The sequence below is a fragment of the Arvicanthis niloticus genome, chromosome 25 (genome assembly GCF_011762505.2).
Source record: "Arvicanthis niloticus isolate mArvNil1 chromosome 25, mArvNil1.pat.X, whole genome shotgun sequence".
In the NCBI taxonomy this organism is placed as follows: Eukaryota; Metazoa; Chordata; class Mammalia; order Rodentia; family Muridae; genus Arvicanthis; species Arvicanthis niloticus.
In genome coordinates, this window is record NC_133433.1 from 1,698,040 (window position 1) to 1,724,037 (window position 25,998).

At 41.5% G+C, this 25,998-nt stretch overlaps 1 protein-coding gene across 3 annotated transcripts; it reads right to left on the reverse strand.

Moving 5' to 3' along the window:
* Positions 1-25,998, reverse strand: Srsf12 (serine and arginine rich splicing factor 12). 3 transcript variants are annotated; one of them, XM_076924007.1, is made up of 5 exons: positions 25,800-25,998; positions 9,343-9,447; positions 7,457-7,560; positions 7,156-7,297; positions 1-2,646 (listed from the first exon to the last, which is right to left on the reverse strand). In XM_076924007.1, exons 1-5 carry the CDS (start codon positions 25,862-25,864, stop codon positions 2,283-2,285), a joined length of 780 nt encoding a protein of 259 aa, XP_076780122.1. In that variant the 5' UTR covers positions 25,865-25,998; the 3' UTR covers positions 1-2,282. The 3 variants fall into 3 exon arrangements, with proteins under 3 accessions (XP_076780122.1, XP_076780123.1, XP_076780124.1); XM_076924008.1 differs by having other exon boundaries at positions 1-2,586; positions 25,800-25,984; XM_076924009.1 differs by lacking the exons at positions 9,343-9,447; positions 25,800-25,998 and having other exon boundaries at positions 7,506-7,547.

Below are 25,998 nucleotides of genomic sequence, written 5' to 3' on the forward strand. Positions count from 1 at the left end.
ATGATCCCCCGAGGAAATGATCTGTAAATGGAAAGACACTGTAAAAGCACAGTTAATTCCTTGGTTCCCCTAACCCCTGATCCTTCTGTGCTGGACTGAAGAACCCAAGGTTTTATGTATGCTAGTCATCACTGAAGACAATAGCATATACACATGCATGTGTCAGGATAGCACATCAAACTCTCTGTTATAATTGCTTTATTACAGAGGAACACCAGAGTGAACTTTTGAAATAAATAACTTTTGCTATGGTTAAATAGAGAAAATATATTCCGGGAGTATAATATACATTAATTTGTGGTACATCTCCAAATATCACCAATGTACAAATTATTTTGTAAAGTTGTTTCTCACATAAAAGATTTTAAAATGCAAAGAAAAGTGGAACTTTATATTTGAAACTAATAGAAGCAACATGGCTCCAAATACTGAAAATGTAAGACAGGTATCTTAGGTATTCCAGGCATAAATATTAGTTGTAAGGACCAACAGTGTGTTTCAGTAATGAGTTCTAACAGAGCAAATCTGTAAACAAATCTCTTTGACAATTATATGCAAACAATTTTTATCACAGATCTACTAAAACGCTCTGAATGTAAACCTCAAGACACATTGTAAAAGAAATTCTACGTTACAACAATACAAAAGCAACAATTGGCAACAAAGTTATTTGGTTTAAAAAAAAATGTAGAGTAAAAGTCAAATACCTTAAAGCTGTTTTATGAAGACTTTTTCTTTCTTTCCTTTCTCTCTTTCCTTTCCTCCTTTGCTCTCTTTCCTTCCCCACCTCTCTCCTGTGTGTGTGTGTGTGTGTGTGTGTGTGTGTGTATGTGTGGTGTGTGTGTGTGGTGTGTGCGTGTGTGTGTGTGTGTGATGAGTCTCAAAATATCCCAGGCTGGTTTCAAATTCCTGCCTCAGCTTCCTGAGTGCTACTGGGGTGACAATCATTTGCTACCTATTTGACTTGAAGATAGAATTTTGACCTTAAATGTTTTGCATACATTTAATGCGCACCTGTGAGTGTGTGTGTGTGTGTGTGTGTGTGTGTGTATGTGTGTGTATGTGTGTGTTTGCGTGTACAAGTGTGGAAATCAGAGAGAGTCTGCAGGAGTCACCTTTGTGGGTTCCGGGGTTTGCACTCAGGTTGCTCAGTTAGCTCTCAGTTACCAGGTTTGGATGGTGAGTGGGCTTACCCACCAGGCAGTCTCGTTAGCTAGTACTTCTTAATATAATGTACTGTGTTTAATTTTTAAAGACTTTTATATAATAAGGATATTGAACTAGAGCTCTAAAAAGAAAAATGCAGATGAAAATAGCTATATAGAAATAATGGTATAAATATGAATTTATACAAAATGTATTATACTTCAAATATGTAAGGCTTAACATGAGTTTTTGTGGATTCTGAGTGTTCCACACCATAATTTCTAGAGTAGTCTCAAGCCATTCAAAATCCAGAACTTCTAAAATGGTATCTCTTTTTTTTTTTTTTTTTTAAAAAAAGGCATTCATTTCTTTTCCTTAGACAGGGCCTCATGTAGGCCAGGCCATGCTGGTCCTACCCCTTCTACTTTACCTCCCAAGGGCGGGGATCACAGGCGGGGGCCACTACACCTGGTTTTGTTTAAGCAGTTGAAGGAAACATGGATAACAATTTCATGTCAAGTGATCTGTGCTGTTGTATTAAAAAAACAATGAAATGTTCTTTGAATTATCTTTAAAACATCTTTTAGCTATCTTTTAAACGGCTATGGAATATAAATTTTACCATTCAAGAGTTCAGAATGCTGTAATTTGAACTAGTATCAACTAGGATAGTTCTGTTTAAGCTAGAAGTCACAAGAAAGACACAGATGTCAAAACAGTTTTAAATCTGGCTTATTCAATTACATACAGTCACAATTATTTTTTTAATGTGAAAAGTGCTTTAGAATAAAAAATATTTTGGTAAAGGATATTATTGGCAATATTTAATACCTAAGTAGAATTTTTGCATTGGTTCCATTTTACTGATATCTTTCGGAAAGTACCCCTTGCTACTACCATGTGAACCAGGTCCAGCCTATGCAATGGTGACATTGCACACACAGTGAGTAAGTTGTGGATGAGCCCTTGAGTCCAGATACAACGTTTATTAATCAAAGCTAGGGCAATTTTATTTCTTCCACATGCCCGCAGTAACTAACACCGGTTCGCATTTCTACAGGCCTTGAAGAATTTTAACCACGATGAGGTGTGATAACTTGTAGCACAGCTCTGAGGCGCTGCTGTTAAGTTACTTTTCACCAACTGTTTTTATGATGGTAACTCCGAGATCTGGAGTGTGACCGGAAATGAGAATGCTTTGCTGTCTGTGTCTTCGATCCAGAACTGGTGTACCCTCTGGGAGACTTGCATGGGGATCTTGCTATGGAGTCACAGTGTCGTCCATGTGATCTGGATTTTGCTCCGGAGCCAGTCTGCTTTTGAGGTGAGCGTGACTGTGATTTTTCCATCGACCTTTTGGGTAAGGACTTGGATCTTGATCGGCCTCTAGATCGAGAATTCCTTCTCGGTGTTCTTGACTGCCTCGCTGAGGTAGACTGCCTGGGTAGTGATTTGGAACGAGATTTAGACTGACTGTAAGAAGAGCGCCTGTGCCGACACCTGAAAGCACGCACACCGTTAGAGCGTGTACTTTCTACAGGACAGCAGGTTAAGACGTACTTCCTGGTGTGCTGTATATGACACTGAGATGTGCTATGGTTTGAATGTGAAATATACCCACAGGGGCTGTCAAGATGGCTCAGTGGTTAAAAGCACTTGCTGCTCTTTTAGAGGATCTGGGTTTCCAGAGGATCCTAGCACCTACATGGTCGGTCACACAATTCCAGAGAATCTGGCACCTTCTGGCCTCCAAAAGTATTGCACACACTTGATTCACAGACATACATACAGGTAAAAGACCCATACTGATAAAATGGGAAAAAAAAAAATCCTCCCCAGACTCAAGTACTGAGGGCCCGGTGGCCAGGTAGGGGACTTAAGGGGCGTGACTAGATCCTGAGGGCTCTGACCTAACCAGTGGATTAACCCCTTGATGGACTCATAGTGTGTGGCATTATCAAGTGTTGGCGAAAGGTAGGAGGTGAGGCCTTCTTAGAGGAAGTGGGTCACTGGGGCTGCTTTGAAAGCTGCTTCTTTCTTTCATCAGGCTGGTGGTGGTGCTCACCTTTAATCCTGGCACTTGGGAGGCAGAAGCAGGAGATCTTTGAGTTCACGGCCAGTCTGGTTCCAGGACAGTTAGGACTACACAAAGAAACCCCGTCAAAGAAAACTAATAAAAGAAAGAAAAAAAGAAGGAAGGAAGGGAGGGAGGGAGGGAGGGAGGGAGGGAAGGAGAGAGGGAGGAGAGGAGAGGAGAGGAGAGGAGAGGAGAGGAGAGGAGAGGAGAGGAGAGGAGAGGAGAGGAGAGGAGAGGAGAGGAGAGGAGAGGAGAGGAGAGGAGAAAAGATAGGAACTGTCTTTGTGTTTGGTTTGTTTCCCACCACCTGTCGTTGCCCCCAGCTTACTGTCTGGCATGAATTGAGCAACTGTGCTATAAAGTGCCCGGGCATGTTAGTGTGCCTCAGCTCAGGCCCACAGACATGGATCCAGCCTCTCATGGACTGGACCCTCTGGAGCTGAGCAAAATAAATCTTTCCTCCCTAAGTTCTTCTTGGGGGTGTTTATCATATGATGGGACGTCTGATTAGCACACCATGTTTTAATTAGTGATTTGCTCATGACAAGACACTTTTTTTTTCTTTTGGCAGCACTGGGGCCAGGACCCAGGTCTGCATGCTTGCTAGGTGAATGCTCTCCCACCAAACTCTACCTCCAGCCCTAACATAAATAATTCTAACTTTATCATTCATGCTTTTGGTTCAAACATAAGTAACAAGTCTGTAATATCTATTATACTAGAATACGTTCAAAACAACTCTGTATTGTACACCTTAGTTCTGCAAAAAATCCTGTATACTTAGAGCAGGTTAAGCATGTACACATTCATATTCTCTCTCTCTCTCTCTCTCTCTCTCTCTCTCTCTCTCTCTCTCTCTTTCTCATATTTGTCTTTTTGAGACAGTCTAATTTGCGATTATCCTGTTCAACCTCCCAAGTACTGGAATTACAGGCATGCAACCAACACCTAGCTATTAACAGTTGTTTAACTGTTAACAAGTATAAAAGTCAGAAGAAAATAAACTTATAAATAGGGAAAAGAAAACCCAATTGTTTCCGGTTCGTAAATAATGCCTTTAAGGGCAGTGACTGCCTATGACCTGGCATGACAGTGAATGTCTATAGTCCCAGTGTTCTAAGAGGCCGAGGCAGGGGGATCTCACGTTGCAGGCCTGCAGACTGATGCTCTCTATGAAAAGAAAAACAAATCCTTCCTTAAGTTTATCATCTGAAGGCATTAGAGAGTAATCAACATAATCAGAACTTGAGTTACAATCCGCAGAGTTCAAAGCTACCAAACAGCAGGGACTTAGGAGAAAAATCCCCAAAATGGGTACACTATAGACCAATTCCTAAAATCTGCCCACAAATTCTCCTGTAGTAACTGGCTGTCTCTATGTTTAACTGTGTGTGTGTGCACATGTGCTCATGTGCATGTATGTGCATGTGTGCTAGTGTGCATGAGTGTGCATGTGCACATGTGAGTGTGTGTGTGTGTGTGTGTGTGAAGAGGGAGGAAGGTATATGTGTATGTTAGGGGCAGGGGTTACACTCATGAGCGAGCATGCAGAGGCTCAGGAAGGGCATCAGGTTCTTTGTCTATTATTCAGTGGTGATTAACATTCTTTAAATTGTTAGTGCATAGGATGAGACTCTAAGAGATCAGTAAAAAGAACAGAATGTAGACATGGTGTCTTGCTCTATGACTTTCCACTTTATTTTTTGAGACAGGGCTTCTTACTGAATTCAGATCTCAATAACTGGCTAGAGTGGCTGGCCAGCAAGGTCCAGGGATATGCCTGTCTCTGCTTCCTCTAGTGCTGGGGCTAGAGGCACAAGCCAGCATGCCCAGCCTTTGCATGGTGTTGGAGAAACCACCTACCTGACTCTATAACACAATTGTTGTGTTTTTCTTTTTCTTTTACCTTTCTTTCTTCTTTTTTGTTTGATTTTTCAGCCTGGGACATATGTGGCCCTGGATAGTCTGGAACTCTACATGGTGACCTCAAATTCCTGAGCCCCCTTCCTCCACCTTTCCATCACCACCACAGCCAGCTGTTCAGATCATTCTTTAAGATCAGAATTCACTTTAAAACTCTACATGCTTATGAAAAACCTAAAGCATTAAGCCATAAATACTTAAGAGAATTTGGGCATGACAATTTGGTTTCAATGACTCTTTCAATAGTATCACCATTTAATTTCCACTGTGATTTAGTATTTTCTAATAAAATAGATACCAATTCCTAGGTAGAAAAAAAAGACAACTTGCAAATGTCTTATCTTAACAACTTTACTATTTTTGTCTCCTTTCTATATAATATTAGCATAGCTGGAATTAGTTCTTAATAATAATACATTATCACCTTATAAGAATAAATTGCAGCTGGGCAGTGGTGGCACACACCTTTAATCCCAGCACTTGAGGGGCAGAGGCAGGTGGATTTCTGAGTTCGAGGCCGGTCTGGTCTACAGAGTGAGTTCCAGGACAGCCAGGGCTACACAGAGAAACCCTGTCTCAAAAAACAAAAAGAAAAAGAAAACAAAAAATTAAATAAATAAATAAATTGCAGAATAAAAGGCAGAGGCAGGTGGATCTCTGAGTTCAAGGCCACCCTGGTCTATAGAGCAAGAGCAAGTTCCAGGACATCCAAAGCTTCACCGAGAAACCCTGCCTTGAAAAATAAAACAAACAGCAAACAAGAATAAATTGATTTAATTTAGCTGACAGCCTCTCTTTCATAAATAACTGTATCACATCTTTTGAGTTTACTCCTTTGCAGAAGTTAAAATTCTGTATTATTGGGCTCCTTTAGGAAACTTTCACTTATATAAAATTCTTAAGTTTGTTTGTTGAGTATATATTATTTTAAGTATTTATTTGGGGGTAGGGTCTTACTGTGTAGCCCCAGCTGGCCTTGAACTTAAGGTCCCACTCTTTACATTCTTGACTGCTGGGTTGCAGGACGTGTGGTATCCACCACATCCTGCTTCTGTTTTCCCCACATCTGGGGAGGGGAGAGGCATATATTATCTTTTTTGTGTGTAAGTCTTTTCTTTTGAGGAGAAGCGGCTGAGATAGCTCTAGATAACTAGCTTCTGCCTCCCCAAAACTGGGATTACAGGTATGTGCCACTGTGGCCAGCTTCATGGTATCTATCTATTTAAAACGTTAAAATTAAGTCATAGTCCCCTGATACTTAAAATAACCACCTAAAAGCACTGGAATATAGCCAATAAATCCAAGTTGAATAACAATATATGGGCTAGGTATGGTGGTATATGCCTGTAATCCCAGTACTTGGGAGGCTGAGGCTGGAGGATCTTTTCAAATTTGAGCCCGACTTGGGTTAAATAGTGTGTTCAAGCTAGCCTGGATTATATAGCACTTTTAAAAAGTTAGGGGGCAGTGGTGTACATCTGTAGACCCAGCCCTGAGGGATGTGGTGGGGTGGAGAACCATAGATTCCAGTTCACTGGCCAGCCAGTCTAGCCTAGATGATAGAACTTCAGTCTCAGTGAGAGGCCCTGTCACCAAAAACTAAGGTACCGAGTGATCAAGAGAGACACCTGATATAAACCTCTAACCACACTTATGCACGTACATCCACATGAAAACATGTGCACACTCATACATGAACATGTTCTTATAATACACACAATCAAAATGACAATAACAAGACCCTGTCTAAAGAGAAAGAGTTTTAAAGGGAGGGGTACATAGTAGGGACATAGTAGAGTGCCTGCTAGCATGTGCCTAGTCCTGAGTTCAACCCCAGTGTTCAGAAAAGCAAGATATGATGGAGAAGAACATAGCTTTCTACAGAAGTTAGTTTATGCAACTTAAACAAAATCACCCAAGTACCCTGCCCCTCCACCCCAGAAATTCTTTAAAATGCTTGCCAGGAACAGTTGAAAATGAGGCCGCACAGTCTTTCTTTCAGCACTTACTCTTTCAGGCTATCTGAGCGTCTCCGGTCTCTTCCCCATGAAGAACTCCGGCTTCGAGATCTCCTCTGGCTGGGGCTTCTGGATCTCCTGTGGTCACTCGGGGAGCACAGGTGGCGTTCTTTTGACTTCATTTGGCCTGGTGCTGGAATATGAAGAACAGGGCTTCTAACAGTTCACTACCTGAAAACCATGGTAGCTGCCACGCAGTCCGTATCATTTTCTGAAGAACGTTAAATCAAAGCTATTGTTGCTGACGCTCATTCTGCTAAGTAAGCAAGGTCTAATGGTCATTTACACTTACTTTTGCGATCACCTTGCGCAAACTGTATTTCAATTTGCCGGCCACATACCCACTTCCTGTTGAGGTTGTAAAGTGCATCTTCAGCATCCCGAACATCCTCAAACATGACCAGTTGTTAAGGACACTCTGGACATCAGATAGTAAATAAAAACATTCCTAGGATATTATTTACATGTGAAATTAAGTCAACAAGAAAACCAAGTGGTGGCTTTAATATGAATAACCAAAACAGCCTTTATATCTTATTATGTAAACAAATGCCCGCTTGTGATTAGAAATATGAATACAAAAGTAAACAGCAGACACAATATAGCAGCATCATTTGAAGCATGAGAAAACACCTAATCCCAAATTAGCTGGCATTATAAGATAAACATTTAGGGTTTACTCCTGCTTTTCAGAGAAATGATCCATCAAGTTTTCCCTGGGAATATCAGTATGCAGAAGCTTTTATTCTGTAAGCAAAAGTACTCTGTCATTAAAAGTTTAGTTATGAAATTTAGGAGAAATGACTCATAAACAAAACTGCAGCAGTAATAGTAAGCTAAAATGGCAGACTACTTTGTTCATTTAAGGATGGTGTCCACTTTTAAACCTACCACTTTAAACAATCCCTTATGTGCTACTACTTGGGATGTAAATATAAAATAACAGGAAAACTAACTGTTAGGGCTCAGAGACACCTGGGACAAATGGCTAACTGAGGTGCCTATTAACATATCAAAGTGGAGGCCCAAGGCCACTCTCAGCATTGCAAGTGTCTGCTGCAGAGTCATCCTGGCTGGCTACCCGACCCTAATCAGTCCCTGGGCTTCCCTTCCCTTGCCCCAGCTTCTCTTTCCTATATAATCCAGCCATTTTGGCTACATGCTTTCTTGGTGCTCTTGGCCTCTTGGCTCCTGGTCCATCCTCTACCCACTACCTCCGCCATGGCCTGGTTCAATCTGGACTCTTCTAGATGCCTCTGGCTGTTCTCTCTCTCTCATATCTACAACAAAGTTTGTCCTCAAACATACCTTTTATGCCCTCATTTTTTCATTCAAAAACAATCTGCAAACATCTGGAATCTCATATATTGATTTGAAATGCTCCACTGAACTTCCTAATCTAAAGCATATGACTGCGAGCCTTACTATAATAACAGTAGCTGTATGAAGATGTAAACAGCCATATTTTAGGAGGTTGTTTACCAGCCTTCTCTCTCTCTGTCTCTCTGTCTGTCTCTGTCTGTCTCTCTCATTTTGTAGCCCTGGCTGGCCCAGCTCCTCACGTGGACCATGCTATCACTGTACTCACAGAGCTCCCTCTGCCTTCTAAACCTTGGGATTAAAGGAATGAGCCACCATGCTGGGTCCTGTTTACTAGTTTTCTTAAAGTAGCAAATAAATAAACAAGAAAGCTCAAAAATGCATATAAAAGGAGACTGGCAAAGGCCTCAGTAACTACGTCTTGAACTTCCATCTTTACTCTTTAGGACTTGCACAGTGGACTTTAGAAGAGATGTAGAACTAATAAAACCCTGACTTAGGTTTGACTCCAGAACTCTGTATAAATAAATGTAAGAAAGTCAGTCTCAAAGACTGCTTTGTCCTTTGCTTGATAACGGCTTCATTCTCCAAGGTCTTATACCGGTGCCCACCTGCCTTTTTTACTCCTTGCTGCTTGAACTTAGGTTCCTTTTATCTTGACTGCTTGCCTTACGTTTAGCTAACAAAGTAGATTGAAACTAGGGAGACGCTCGCCAGCTGCTGTGGACTGTCTTAGATTTTCTGAAATTGAAAAACAAACCCATTTGATTAGACAATGTTGATTGCATTCACTCTTAAGTACATATACATAAGTCCAGTATGCAGTATATTTCCACACATGCATAAAATAAAGGATATTGAACATAAGCGAATCCTCTGGGACGGCGACTGTAGAAGTCCAGTGGGATATAAACGTCTACTATAGGGCCATATCGGCCAAACTCACGGCGCAAGTCCTCGGGCCTGGAGTGTTATAGAAATAAGGCAAAGAAATATAAAAAGCTGGAATAAATACTTTGTCTACAGAAATCCAATTGAAACATAAAAAAAGTGTATGGTTGGGTCAGTGAGGGGGCTCGGCCTAATGGGTAAGGGTATATGAGGCCATAACTGGTGTTCGGCTACTTGGTGGATTCACTTTTCTTCCACCCTTCTCCTCCCCCTTTCTACCCTTTCCATCCACTAACACTAGATAAGAGAAAAGAAAGGATAGAGAGGAAAGAGAAGAGATCCCTGAATAAAGTCAGGAGTCAGAAAGGGGTGACATTATCGTTACACTACTTCCTGCTGATTAGAAACATCCATGTCTCTTTGGACAAACTTGATCTTTGCAATTAGGATATCTAATTTCGTCTCATTCTTGTTTCTTCTTTGTGCACAACTACTTAACAAACTTCGACCAAAAACAAACAGCCCACAACCCACTGCACCCCTCAGTGCCCTAGGATTTATGTATCCTCTGAAAAGTCCTCAGAATTCCAAATGTCAGACAATCGCAGAAACTATCTGCACCTGGTAAAATCATGCCCCTGCTAGAGCACGAGGCAGGTCATAGTCAGCTGCTGTGGACAGTCTGAAGGATTCCCATATTCCACACCTGGGATTAAAACAAAAACATCTTCTTATGTCTATTTTTTTTTTTTTTTAAAGAAATCAAAATTCCAAAGTTGTCACTACATGAGGCTAAGCCTAAAGACCTGAGTTCAGAACTTGAATCCTATGGTGGAAGAAGAGAACCGTCTCTTACAAGTTGTCCTTTAATCTTCAAGCATAGAGTCAAAGAAAGAGGAGAAGGAGGAACAGAGAGGCACACAGAAATAAATGTTAAAAAACTAAAAAGGAAGTGTATTGTCTAAAATTCCCTAGTCTAAAATTGTCTCTCGTAACAGCTATCCACATTTCTTTCTTTTGGGGGTATGGTAGGGTAGAGGAATCCAGTCTTGCTATGTAGACTAGGCTGGCATTGAACTCTCAGATCAGCCTCAGCCCTCCAAGTGCTAGGGTTGCAGGCTGCACTTCATGCCTACTTCATACAGTTTTGAAAGGAAAAGAAAATCATAACAAGACCCCTCTCAGTCCTCTTGATCTTGGAAACCCTAATTCAGGAAGTCTGAATTAGTGACCTGGGAGTCTGTACTTTCTATAGCTATTTCAGGTGGTTGTTAAATTTAGACAAGTTCAAAAAGCCCGACCCAGTACATCCGCCTTTAAAAGTTATTTCTATTACAAGACTTGATGGTTTCATTTAAGAACACATTCACTTGCCTCTCTATAACTTCATGCTTATTCTAATTTTGTTTTCAGAAAAGAAGAATTAGAATAAAAAAAGTCTCAGAATTATTTCTTAGACTTTAATAAAAAAAAGTGTTTTCCCATATAGCCAAAAGCAAAATAACTACTTTATTCTTATATTTGATGGCATATTGAGTCTCTTGTATGTCTTCTACCATTATAACATGGGGCTTTACTTTAAAAGATAGATAGATAGATAGATAGATAGATAGATAGATAGATAGATAGATAGATAGTAAGCAGAGTTATAGGGAGGATGGATAGCTGTGAGAAGGGAAGCCTGTGAACTGGAGGAATTTGGGGTTGGGGTGGGGAGGAGGGTGAGGAACCCAGCTGGTTTCTGGATGTTCATTTAGACTGCCTTTTGGAGTTTGGAGAATTGGAGTTTCCTTTGTACCAGACAATAACATCATTTGTCTTTGCAGAGCTACAATTTAACTGAAGCACAACATGTTTAGCAGGGCTAGCTGGCAGTTATCTACACAAGGAGCTGTTCATCTGCAGATGATTTAATTCTCACAACTCTACGGTTGTTTACAGACAGAGTCATCTGTCTGTGAGTTCACTGAGCTAGCAAGTGATGGAGATGGGGGTCAATCACTAGTCTCTTGTTAATCTCCATAGCATACAGCCTCTGAGAGCTCACAGTGACTCAACCTCAGGGTTCCAGGTCAAAGTATGGCTCAGAAGATAGAAGAGTGTTTCAGAACAGCACAGAGGGGGAAGACTCAAAGGTCTGCTCTGGCTCTGGCAAATGGAAGGAAGTTGCTGTCAGTAACAGAAGTTCAACTTTAGAAAAGAGCTTGATGAAAAGAACCGAGACAGAAGTGCTTCCTGGTACGGAGCTGAGGAGTGAGACACAATGTAACAGAGCTGAGGAATGAGATACAATGTAGTATTCAGAAAGCCTGTGGCCATGCCAGTGATGTTAACCAATTTCTCTTAAGACTAGACAATAATATGTCTGATTTTAATTAAATTTTTACATTTTAATTTAATATTATTGTATGTTTGTGTGTATGATGTGAGACTGTGAATCTGGGCATGCACTCGCCAAAGCATCATGTGGAGGTCAGAAAACAGCTTTTAAGAATTAGTTCTCCTCTTTTATGATGGGATCTGAGTGCCTTTCTCTGATGAGCCATCTTGATGGCCCAATATATCAGTAATTAAAGCTAGAGGCTTTATGTAGTAACACAAAGATTGATCTACCATTGACTAGGCATCTACTATATGCCCTAGACAGTATCTATTTTATGGCCCACTTTATTTAATATTGTTTGGCTGTCTTCTCAAATAGTCTATTCGTGTGCCAATGTCTTTTTCCTTTCTTCGTTCAATAACTCAGAAGAAATGGGTCTTCTAAAAAAAATCTGGCTCCTGTATACCTGAATGTCAGCCATCTCTCCCATAGCTCTGACTATAGACCATGGGAGCCCCACCATGAAACCCAGAGTGGCTCCAAGTCTATAAAACAAGCCTCATTCAGCTGGTCTACAAGTTGTGGTAAGAGTAAGCCATGTTACAAACACCTCCTCAACAAAAGTGAGAGTGGATATGCACACTAAGAAACACCACAAATAACCTTACCCCAGATACCTCCATCCCATTGCAAAACACAGACACCATGAACAACCATGACAGTGTGTCTCCTCCAGAAGCCAGCACCCACACTGTAGTATTCTTTGAAAAAAGCAACTTAGCTTGTCCATAAGGACTTAATTAGCAATTATAAATATGTTTGAAGTACTCAAAGGATATGTATAAATGCCTGAAGACCATGAAAAAAAACAGCTGAATGAAAAAATAAGCACAGGGGCTGGAGTGATGGCTCGGCGGTTAAGAGCACTTTCTGCTCTTCCTGAAGTCCTGAGTTCAATTCCCAGCAACCACATGGTGGCTCATAACCATCTGTAATGGGGTTCAATACCCTCTTCTGGTGTGTCAATAGACATCAACAATGTACTTACATAAAACAAATAAGTCTTTAAAAAAGAAAGAAAAAGACTAGTTTGGAAAAGAAAAAAACCAAGCACAATTCAAGATATGAAAACAGAAGTTAATAAGGAGAAAAAAATCTTTGAAGAAAAGCCAAAAGAGAATAAGTTTAAAAGAATCTCAAGAAGCCAAACAAAGAGCTCAGAGAAAAGTATCACCAAAAGATTTGATCAAGTGGAAGAGAGAACATCAAGTCTTTGGGTTTTGTTGTTTTTGTTTTGTTTTGGTTTTTGTTTTTGGAGACAGGGTTTCTCCGTATAGCTGTGGCTGTCCTGGAACTCACTCTGTAGACTAGGCTGGCCTCAAACTCAGAAATCTGCCTGCCTCTGCCTCCCAAATGCTGGGATTAAAGGCATGCGCCACCATTGCCTGGCAAGAACATCAAGTCTTGAAGATAAGGTAAAAGAAATGAATCGGGGGGGCTGGAGAGATGGCTCAGTGGTTAGGAGCACTGACTGTTCTTCCAAAGGTTCTGAGTTCAATTCCCAGCAACCACATGGTGGCTCACAACCATTTGTAGTGGCATCTTATATCCTCTTCTGGTGTGTCTGAAGACAGCTACAGTGTACTCACATACATTAAGTAAATAAACAAACAAATAAATAAATAAAATTTTAAAAAAAGAAATGAATCACTTAGTCAAGAAAATACTAAATCTAAAACAAACTAACTAAAAGCACAATATCCAGGAAATCTAGGACACTATGAAAAGACCAAACCTACAAATTACAGATATAGAAGACAGAGAAGAAACCAGGTCAAAGGCACAGAAAGTATTTTCAATGAAACCATAGATGATAACCTCCTCAATCTAAAGAAGGAGGTACCTATCAAGGTACAAGAAGCATACAGAACACCAAATAGGATCAGATAAAAAACCTCCCCTCATAGAATGAATTGGGTAGTGTTCTTCTGTTTCTATTTTGTGGAATAGTTTGAAGAGAATTGGTATTAGGTCTTCCTTGAAGGTCTGACAGAATTCTACACTAAAACCATCTGGTCCTGGGCTTTCTTTTTTCTTTCTTTCTTTCTTTCTTTCTTTCTTTCTTTCTTTCTTTCTTTCTCTTTTTGGTGGGGAGACTTTTAATGACTGCTGCTATTTCTTTAGGGGTCATGGGACTGTTTAGATGATTTATCTGCTCCTGATTTAAATTTGGTACCAAGTATATGTCTAGAAAATTGTCCACTTCATCCAGATTTTCTAGTTTTGTTGAGTATAAGCTTTTGTAGTAGGATCTGATGATTTTTTACATTTCCTCAGTTTCTGTTGTTGTGTCTCCCTTTTCAGTTCTAATTTTATTAATTTGGATACTGTCTCTGTGCCCTCTGGTTAGTCTGGCTAAGGGTTTATCTATCTTGTTGATTTTCTCAAAGAACCAGCTCCTGGTTTTGTTGATACTCTGTATAGTTCTTTTTGTTTCTACTTGGTTGATTTCAGTCTTGAGTTTGATTATTTCCTGCAGTCTATTCCTCTTGGGTAGATTTGCTTCTTTTTGTTCTAGAGCTTTCAGGTGTGCTGTCAAGTTGCTAGTGCATCTCTCTCCAGTTTCTTTTTGTAGACACTTAGAGCTATGAGTTTTCCCCTTAGCACTGCTTTCATTGTGTCCCCTAAGTTTTGGTATGATGAGCCTTCATTTTCATTTAATTCTAAAAAGTCTTTAATTTCTTCCTTTATTTCTTCCTTGACCAAGTCATCATTGAGTAGAGCGTTATTCAGTTTCCATGTGTATGTGGGCTTTCCATTGTTTTTGTCATTATTAAAGACCACCAGCCTTAGTCCATGGTGGTCTGATAGGGTGCAAGGGATTATTTCAATATTTTTGTATCTGTTGAGTCCTGCTTTGTGACCAATTATAAGGTCTATTTTGGAGAAGGTACCATGAGGTGCTGAAAAAAAGGTATATTCTTTTGTTTTAGGATGAAATGTTCTATAGATATCCGTTAAATCCATTTGGTTCATAATTTCCATTAATTCCACCGTGTCTCTCTTTAGTTTCTGTTTCCATGATCTGTCCATTGCTGAGAGTGGTTGTTGAAATCCCCCACTATTATTGTGTGAGGTGCAATGTGTGCTTTGAGTTTTAATAAAGTTTCTTTTATGAATGTGGGTGCCCTTGTATCTGGAGCATAGATGTTCACGGAAGCCAGAAGAGGGCTTCAGATCCCCTGAGACTGGAATTACAGACAGTTGTGAGCCATCACATGGGTGCTGGGAATTGAACTCGGGTCATCTGGAAGAGTACAAGAGCTGTTGAGTCATCTCTCTAGCTACCAGTGCTTGATTCGATGGAGACCACAAAACCAGGAAGGCCCTGAACTGATGTTCTATAAGTTCTGAAAGACCATGGGTGCCAACCCAGCCTTCTATACTCAGCAAAACAATGAGTTGTTCTGCACAGGGTAACAGAAGGAATGCTTTACCATGAAAGAACAATCAAGTGCTTCTTAGACACAAGGTCTAAGAAGTTTAAGAAAACACCACCATCATAACAAAACAAGAATTAATAAACATTGCTCAAGATCAAGTCTCAATGTTAATAGTCTCAATTTCCCAATAAAAGGATACAGACTAACATGATCTATCTTTTTACTGCCTCCAAAAACCCACACCATGTAGAGCAGATACCACCTTAGGGCAAGGATACAAGATATTCACAAGTAAATGGAACCAAGAACCAACCAAGTGTAGATATTTTTATATCTGACAAAATAGACTTCAAACCAAAATTACTTAGAAGAGGTAATGAGGGGTACTCCATACTCACTCAAGGAAAATCTACCAACAAGTATTCCAATCCTAAACATACAGGTACCAAAGGCAGGGCAATCAGTTTCATAAATTAGGTCTAAAGTCACAAACTGACCCTTACACAGCAATAGTGGGCGACTTTAGTACCCAACTGTCACCAATAGACAGTCCACCCAGACAAAAACTAAACAGAGACACTCTGAAGTTAAATGGCAGAGTAAATAGATCTAACATATCTACAGCACATTCACCCAAACACTAAAGGATACACATTCTTCTAAGCAGCCCATGAAACTTTCTCCAAAAGTGACCACATATTAAGATACAAGGCAAAATCTCAACAAATATAGGGAAACTGAAATAGCATCCTACATCCCACCCACCCACAGAAGAATAAAGCTGTATGTATATCAACAGTAATAGGAACAGCAGAAATGTCACAAACTCATGGAAACTAAACAACACACTTCTTAATGAACATTGGGTCAAGGGAGAAATCAAGGAAATAAAGAACTTCCTAGAGTTAAGTGAAAACAAATATACAGCATCTGTGGGACACAGTGGAGGTTTTCCAAAGAGGAAAATGTATGACACTAAGTGCCTGGGTCAAAAAGATGGAGCGCTCATATTATCAATGACTTAATGATAAAGTTGGAAGCTTTAGAAAAACAAGCAACACTCAAAGTCAAAACATTCCCATTAAAATCAGGACCAAGATAAGCTTACGTACTCTCTCCATTCCTGTTCAGAGACAAATACAAAAGGATACAAATAGAAAAGAAAGAAGTCGAAATATCCTTATTTGCCAATAATAAGATTTTATACATAAAAGACCCTAAATAATCCACAGGAACCATCTATGGCTGATAAATACATCTAGTGAAGTAGCAAGATACAAAATTACATGAAAACCAGTAGCCTTCCTGTTACAAACAACAAGCACACTGACAGAGAAATAAGAGGAATGGGAAATAAAGGAAAATGTCTTGGAACGGTAGAGAGATGGGGAAATGGTTAGGGGCACTTGTTCTAACAGAGGACCTTGGTTCATTCTCAGGGCCCATATGGCAGCTCACAGTTGTCTATAACTCCAATTCCAGGGGACCTGATGCTCTCTTTGGATCTCCTTGGGTACCAAGCATGCACATGGTGCACAGACAGACATGTAGGCAAAACATGTGTACGCATAAAATAAAAAAAATCTTAAAAAAAATCCTGGGATAAATCTAAGGAAGTGAAATACTTATATAATAAAATCTTTAAGAAATTGAAGAAGGTACTAGGAGAAAAGATTTTCTATGCTTATGGATCGGTAAGTTAATATTGTGAAATGGCTATCCTATCAAAGCCATCGACAGATTCACACAGTCCCCTGCACAATTCCTCACAGGACTGAACAACATGTATCAAACTTCATATGGAAACCCGTAAAAACTAGAGCAATCTATTAAACTTTTCAAAATTATTATTTTATGTGTATGGGTGTTATGCCTGCATGTTGTCTGTGTGCCATGTGCATCCCTGGTGACCCCAGAGGCCAGAAGAGGGCATTGGATCCCCTAGGAATACAGTTAGAGATGTTTGAGAGCAGTCAGTGGGTGCTAGGAATTGAACCTGGGTCCTCTGGAAGAGCAACCATACTCTTAAATGCTGAGCCATCTCTCCAAACTCCGAAAGCAACCTTTAACAATAAAAGAACTCCTGAAGGCATCTCTATTTCTTATTTTAACTTTTACTGTACAGCTATAGAAATAAAATAGGGTGGTACTGGCATCAAAGCAGATAAACGGAATAGAACTGAGGACCTAGCTATTAAGTCCACCTAACTATGAATACCTGATTTTTGACAAAGAGGCAAAAAAGAAAGAAAGAAAGAAAGAAAGAAAGAAAGAAAGAAAGAAAGAAAGAAAGAAAGAAAAGAAAAGAAAAGAAAAGAAAAGAAAAGAAACCCCAAACCAAAAAAAAAAAAAAAAAAAAAAAAAACCCACACTAAAGAAAAGACACTATCTTCAACAAATAAAGTGTCTGGTCAAACTGCATTTGCTACATGTGGAAGAATGAAACTAGATCCCTATCTAGTATGCAGACAAAACTCAACTTAGAGATCAAGGGACTCAATGTAAGACATGTAAGACCGGATACCCTGAGTCTTTTAGAAGAGAAAGTTGCAATATGGTTGCTCCTATAGGCCCAGGAGGAACCTTTCTGGACAGGACTCTGATAGTGGGTATTAAGACCAACAACTGAAAAATGAGACCTCATTATACAAAAAAAGCTTCTGTTCAACACAGGCCACCATCATTCCAGTGGAGAGGCAGCCAACAAAACAGAAAAAAATTTGCCAACTGTATGTCTAAGAGATGGTTAATATCTATAATATACAAAGGATTAAAAAAAAAAAACCCTTACATATCAAGAAAACAAATAACCCAATTACAAACGGGGTATATAACTAACCAGAGGGTGGCTGAGAAATGAAATGCAGATGACTGAGCAACCATTTAAGACATGTCTAATATCTTTAGCCATCAGGGAAATGCAAATAGAATGGCTCTGAGATTTTACATTACACCAGTCAGAACGGCCAAGATTAAAAAAAAAAAAAAAAAAATGACAGCAGACGCTGGTGAGGAGTCAGAGAAAGGGGAACTCTTAGTGATGGCTGACTGGAGTGTAAACTGTTGCAGCCACCATGGAGATCCGTGAGGAGGTTCCTCTGGCCGCTGAGCATTGATCTATCTCAAGATTTAGCTGTACCACTCTTAGACACATAACCAAAAAACTCTACATCCTACTATGGAGATAACTGGGCATCCATGTTTAGTGCTGCTCTATTCACGGTACCCAGGAAACGCAAACAGCCTAGTATCCATTAACTGATGAAAGGATAATGAATGTCATTTGGCTGTTGAGAAAAATAAAATCAGAAGCTTTCTAACACACACACACACACACAGAGAGAGAGAGAGAGAGAGAGAGAGAGAGAGAGAGAGAGAGAGAGAGAGAGATCTAAATGAAACTGCCGAATACTGAAGAAGACAGAGCTCCAGCTGGACATCTCTTGTCACCAGATGAAGCTTCTAGTACCAAGAACAAGTTATATCTGAATGAAAAAAAGAAATAAAAAGGAAAGGAACATGACTGATCCTAGGTATGGTGGAGGAAGTTATTGTAGATATTTGGGAGAGCATAGCCAGAGGCAGAGACAGAGACATCTGGGAGAGCCTAGAGTAGACATGGCCAGACTGTGCTGTGCCACATGGGGGGTTGGGGAGGAGGAAGGAAGAAAGGAGAGAGCAGAACCAGGTGCGGCAGCCAGAAGGCCCCAAAGTACAAAAAGAGTGGGTAACCAAAATGGCTGGATTATACAGGGAAGAGCAGGGCAGACCTCTGTGCTGCACAGTTCAGGGTAGGGGTGGGGTATGCCAGCCAGGAGGGCCCTCTAACAGGTATGAACACTGAGGGATTGCTGGGGGAACCTGGCAGCCAGGTCCACTGATGTGTTATGTAGCCATCTCAGCCATTTGTTCCAGGTTTGAAATTCAACAATATCTAAGTGATTTCTTGGCCAAAAGAATCCCATGGGAACCCCGAAGCAACCCAGCCTGTTGCCAAGAGTATAGGTTGCTTTCTGCAAATTGATAGCCAGGCCCCATTGCTGAAGACAACACCTACACAATTCAATGAACATGGAGAAGTAGAGTGTACAGGCTAGTGTCTTTGGTACAGGACGATACTCTCTGTATCCTACCAAAAGAGAAATGTGAACATCAAGCCAGCTGCAAAACCCTTAATTGACAATGGTGCCCTGCCTGCAAGGTCTGCTACTGCAGTAACGCCACAAAGCTTGTGGAGGAATCAACCAATAATCTGACTTGAGTTAAGGCTCACTCCATGGCACTACTTGTGTGACACAGAACCTGAGGCTGGTTAGCCTAGGGACCTAGATTAATAAATATCAAATAATAGTATTCTAAAATAAAAAGGAGGAGGAAAGAAAGAGAAAGGAAGGAAGAAAGGAGAAAGGAAGTTAGAAAGAAAAAAAAGTAATGAGAAAATGACTTTTCTTGTCCTATTAACATTCTGATGTATTTATAAGTCAGTTCCTTGTACAACCATCATCACAGAAGCTTCCTCCTGCAGCAGATGAGAGCAAATACAGAGACCCACAGCTAGACATCATGCAGAGAATAAGAGGCCTTGGAACACTCAGCCCTAAATGGGATGTGTAGTGGTTTGAATAGGTTTGGCCCCCAAAGACTTGTGTGTTTGGATGCTTGGCCCACAGGGAGTGACACAATTGGGAGGTGTGTCCTTGTTAGAATAGGTGTGACCTTGTTGGAGGAAGTGCTTTACTGTAGGGGTGGACTTTGAGATCCTTTGCTCTCAAGCTCCAACTAGGATAGAGGAGAGCCTCCGCCTGGTTACCTACAGAAGATGGTCTCATCCTGGCTGCCTTAGGATCAAGATGTAGAACTCTCGGCTCCTTCTCCAGCACCATGTCTGCCTGGATGCTGCCATGCTTTCCGCCATGACGATCCTCCAAAATGTAAGCCAGCCCCAATTAAATGTTGTCCCTTATAAAAGTTACCTTGGTCTCTTCACAGCCATGAAACCCTAAGTAAGACAGGATGTTTCTATCAAATCTCTCTCCTCGGGGCACTTGGAGGAGGAACTGGAAAGAGTGTAAGGCCCAAAGGGGATGGAGAACACCAAGAAAACATTCTTTCTAAATCAACATGATCTACACATGTACAAACTCACAAAGACTGAGGCAGCAAGTATAGAGCCTGCATGGGTCTGCACCAGATGGGGTTCTAGGGCTGAAAGGAGACATGGACACATGCCCCCATCTCTAACCTAGGAGCAATTTCCAGTTGGTAACCATTTGCAAATGAAAATTCAATTTCCTTCAAGGGAGTCTCACTGGGGAAAACAAACTACTCTTATGGGCAGCAGTAGATGAACTACCACAGAGAATGAACTCCATGGCATCTTTGGAAGCTCCTCGTCTCATAATGCTGTATTAGGGTTTCTCCTTAAAAATTTATATCATTATTTTTATTTTACTTGTGTATTTTTCTTCTCTCTCTTTACTCTATAGGGTGTATGTGCGTTCGTGCGTGCATTCGTGTGTGCGTGTGTGTGTGTGTGTGTGTGTGTGTGTGTGTGTTTGTGTTGTACAAAACCAACCTGCCTGCAAAGGTATGCCCATAGATACAACATGGCAAAAATGTTAATGATGTAGCCAACTGTGTTTTAACAAAGCTTATAAAAGGTCTTGTGGTAGTTTAATGAGAATGGCCCCCGTGGCCTCATATATTTGAATGTTTAGTTCCCACTGGGTGGACTGTTTAAGTAAGGATTAGGAGGTGAGGCTTTGTTGGAGGAGGTATGAGCTTTGAGTTTTCAAAAGCCCACACCAGGCTAAGTCTCACTATGTCTGCCTGGTGCTTGTGGATCAGGATGTAAGCCTTCAGCTACCGCTTCAGTACTGTGCCTGCCTGCCTGCTGCCATGCTCCCCACCATGACGATCATGAGCTAACCTCTGAAACTGTAAGCAAGCTCCCAATTAAATGCTTCCTTTTATAAAATGCACTGGTCATTGTTTCTCTTCATAACAATAGAATAGTAACCAAAATAGTCCGCCTCTGTGACATGGAACCCCTGGGCTTGCTGACCAGATAGTTTAGCTGACTTAGTGAGCTTTGGGTTCAGTGAGAGACCCTGTCCCCCCCCAAAAAAAAAGGTAGAGATAGTAGAGGAAGATATCTGACCCCTCCCCTATATACACACACCTGACCCCCATATACCTGACCACCCCACAAACACACACCTGACCTCTCCCCCATACACACACCTGATACTCCCCCATATACACACACCTGACTGTCCCATACACACACCTGACTACCCCATATATACATACCTGACCCATCCCCCATACACACACACCTGACTCCCCAATACACACCCACCTGACCCCCTCATACACACACACCTGACCCCTCCCTCAAACACACCCACCTGACCCCATATACACACACCTGACCCCCTCATACACACACCTGACCCCTCCCTCAAACACACCCACCTGACCCCCATACAAACCCACCTGACCCCATATACACACACCTGACCCCCTCATACACACACACCTGACCCCTTCCCCCACATATGACCCCCCACATTTTAAAAAAACACATGAAGAAAAAAACTAGCCAAATATTTTTTTTTACAATCTCACTTTATTTTTCTTCTCTTCCTCTTTCTTTTTTTCTTTCCTCGAGCCTTCCTTCCTCTTGTTTTGAGACAAGATATTTAAATATGTGTTATCATGTGCCTATAAGATCTATAATAAGACCCTGCCTTACCCTCATACTCCTCATTCAAGCAAAAAGAGATGGTCTCATGTAGCCCAAGATGGGACTGAACTCTGGATCCTATTGTTTCTCAAGTGCTGGGATGTATCACTACCACTCTGTTTCCAGTGCCACTAAACAAACGTGTGTGTGTGTGTGTGTGTGTGTGTGTGTGTGTGTGTGTATACATACATATATATATACATGTGTGTATATATATGTACGTTTAATATATATATATATATAATTAAATACACATTTAAAATTCAATTTCCACATAGTTTAAATCATGCTATATGTATAATTATTTTCTTCATAGGTATGCTGATATTTCAAAGCTAACAAAAGTGTCAAAGTAACATGTTGTTAATTAACTTAGACAAACATTGTATAAATAATTGTTGATACAGGTTTTCTATGATGGCTCTGCCACAACACTGTTCACTTCCTATGCGTTTTTAGGTAAGCTACTTTAACCCCTGTGGTGGTTTGAATATGCTTGACCCAGGGAATAGCACATGATGATAGTGGACTGGACCTCAGAACTGTAAGCCAACCCCAATTAAATGTTCTCCGTATAAGAGTTGTCTTGGTCATGGTGTCTCTTTACAGCAATGGAAATCCTAACTAGAATAACCCCATAACCTCTACTTTCATATCTATAAATGGGGTCAATAAAGAATATACTCTAAACTGGGTAAAATGGCAAAGGGGGTGTCATTCTACCACTCAGGAAGGACAGAAGAATCATGAGTTCAATATTATCCTTGACTATATAGAGTATTCCAGGCAGACACAGGCTCCATGACTCCTTTTCTGAAAACAAGCAAGCAAACAAACTTACACTATATAGTCTCAGGAGGCTACAGGCCATGAGTTTAAGTGCAGCCTACACCACATGATGAAATCTATCTCTGAAACCTGAAATAAAATTTAAATATATGTACAGTGTGGTGGTTAGTTTTATGTTAACTTGACACAAGCTAGAGTCATAGAAGAGGAGGGAGCCTCAACCGAGAAAATAAATAAATAAAATAAAATAAAATAAATAAGATTGGGCTGTGGGCAAGCTGTAGAGCGTTTTCTTAATTAGTGATTGATGTCGGAGGGCCCAGTCTGTTGTGGGTGGAGGCACACTGGGGCTGTTGGTCCTAGGCTCTATAAGAAAGCAGGTTGAGCAAGCCACATGAAGCAAGCAAGTAAGCAGCACCCCTCCATGGCCTCTGCATCAGCTCCTGCACCCAGGCTCCTGCCCTGCTTGAGTTCCAGTCCTGACTTCCTTCAGTGATGAACTGTGAAGTGGAAGCATAAATTGAATAAACCCTTCCCCCCTCATGGTCTTTTATCACTGCAATGGTAGCCCTAACTGAGACATACAGGACGGTGAAAACTAAATAAGATAGTACATATGAAGTTTCTAAAAATTACATTTATTTTCTGCATGTGTGTTTGTATGGGGCACACATGCCACGTGTTCCTCTGGAGGTCCAAGGACATGAAAGACTCATCTCGGCTGTCTTCTTTGCCTTGGAGATTGAGCTGAGGTTGCCCAGCTTGGCCACAGTGTTTTAACCTGCTGAACCACCTCTCCGGCTTATTCAAAGGTCTTCACATAGGACCTGTCACATTAACAAATTCTAGAAACCATTATTCTCCTCATACAAGATAATCTCAGTTCTGATTACCTCCCCAGTGGCAAGCTAAAACGTGATGAAAGAACAGAAAATAGAATTAGTAGCACTCAATTATCAGTCTCTGCACTCAGTGGAAGGTTACCTGGACCCAAGGTTAGTAGTCACATGAAGACATGTTTTTATTTGCTTCACTTTATGGAAGCCAAGGCCTCCTGCATTTAAGTCAAGCAATCTACTACTGAGCAGCACACCCAGATATGTTTTATGCAGTATGCACAATGTTTGGACATCTGAAAACTGTATGAAACAGCCAATGCTTTACAGCTTCTAAATCTACAAAAATGGGAATTCACATTATTCAACTTAATACATCTTTAGTTATGGAACGTGTGGATGTTATGTGAGGTCAGAGGTCAACTTAAGGGAACTATTCTCTTCTCCTGCCATGTAGGCCCCAGGGATAGAACTCAGATCTTCAGGCCCGAATCTTTACTCATGGAGACATCATGCTGGCCCCTTACATAACTAGTATAATGCTAATGTTTTAAAATTTCATTCAGTGTACACAAAAATCCAGGTTTCTGACTTCTCGTGAAAGTAAATTGGGGCAAGTTGCGGCAGGGGTTGGGGTGGTGGTGGAACATGCTCATAATCACAGCTGTGGGGGAGGCCGAAGGAGGAAGAGGGAAAATCCAAGTCCTTGTTGGGCTACAAAATTGAATCGATGCCCCAGTAACTATAGCTCTGTAGAGGAGCCCAACATGTATAGACTCTGGGCTTGATTCTCCAGAACTGGAAACCAAAAAAAAAAAAAAAAAAAAAAAGGCAACCTGACTTCCCATTAGATGGCACGTGCTCTTGTGTTGCAGTCTCTGTACTTTCTATTGTGCTTCTAAGCTGGTACCTCCACTCATCTGTATTACTTTAACTCGATCTTGTGGCCGCTAGATTTGGAATCTCTGGGGTTTCTTTTGTAAACATGCCACGAAGACCTTGTGCTTACTGTTCAAATTGTTTAACTGTTTTTAGTGTACCCAAATATTAATTTTGCTTCCTATGTAATAATGTCTTGATAAACAGGTTAAGAGAAGAACCATAAAACCCAGGAATCTTTTAAAATTCTATTAATTCACAGTCTATAGTGGCGACATACATATTTCCAGTGATTATAGTACATAATTCTCCTAAAAGTAAATCATCGGCTTGGTGGTGGGGCTCACCTGCAATCCCAGAACTTGGGAGGGAGGTGGAGGTAAGAGGATCAGAAATTCAAGGTCATTTGCCTGTGTAGGGAATTTGAGGCCAGCCTGGACTAGATATGTTCTCTCTCTCTCTCTCTCTCTCTCTCTCTCTCTCTCTCTCTCTCTCTCTCTCAGCAAAACAAAACAAAAGAAACATAAATTATGATTACTCCAGATAACTAACAAGTGAAGAGCTTCGTACATTTTGTGCGTGTTTAGGTCCAGGTAACTCCTTAAAACCCTTGAATTTCAACTTTTCCTTAAGTGGACAAGATTGCAGAACTAAAAAGGGGAATTAAATAATTCCGATGAAAAGAAGGTGTCTATTAATGTCACGCCTCCTTCTGGCTCCTATGAAAGGGAAATGTGCTGTATGAAAAAAAGGGCATTTCTTCAGCCTGGCAGCCATCTGGACAGAATTTTCAAAGAGGGATGGAAGAAATAAAGACTCCCAGCATTGAAACCGACTATTTAACCATGATGAAGCCTAAGACTGTTCCCAGGACTCAAAGAAAACCATGTAAATCGAACTGACTAGTCTTTTGTATATTAAATGTGGGCCATAAGCACTGTCTGAATAGTGCAGAGGAAAATTGCAAGGCCTAAGGTGCGCATCCTGAGGAGGAGACAGCCCCAGTTCCTCCGGAAGGTTAGTGGGCGGTGCCTGCAGAACGCAGTGATACCAGAGCCTGGGCCAGCACTGCCACCACAGCTGGAGCCACCCAGCCCTCACCTTGACACCCGGCCAACATCTTGACATCACGACCGCACCCCAACACCTGGCCCGCACCCCAAAACCCGGACACCCCGACAGCCCGCAGCGGCACCCCGACACCCGGCCAGCACTCCCAACACCCGGCCAGCACCCCAACACAAGACCGGCACCCCAAGACCCGGATGGCACCCCGACAACCTGCAGCTCGACACACGGGGCACCCGGGGGGACATCGACATCCAGACAGACCCCCACTGCCCAGCCCGCACCCCGACACCCCGGCGCCCCGGCCCGTACTCCCGCGGGGTCCCGTCTTCACTAACCTGGTGGCGTCTGCGACGTTCCTGACGAACAGGGAGGTGTTGGGGGGCCTGGTGTAGCGAGACATGCCGCTCGCGGCCCCGCTCCCAGCCGCCCGCCGCGCCCCCTCCCGGGCCGGCCGCGCAGCCGCAGATGCGGGCGGGGGGCGCGGGGCCTGCGCGGCCGCGCGAACACGGACTTGGCCACTGCTCTGGCCTCTAG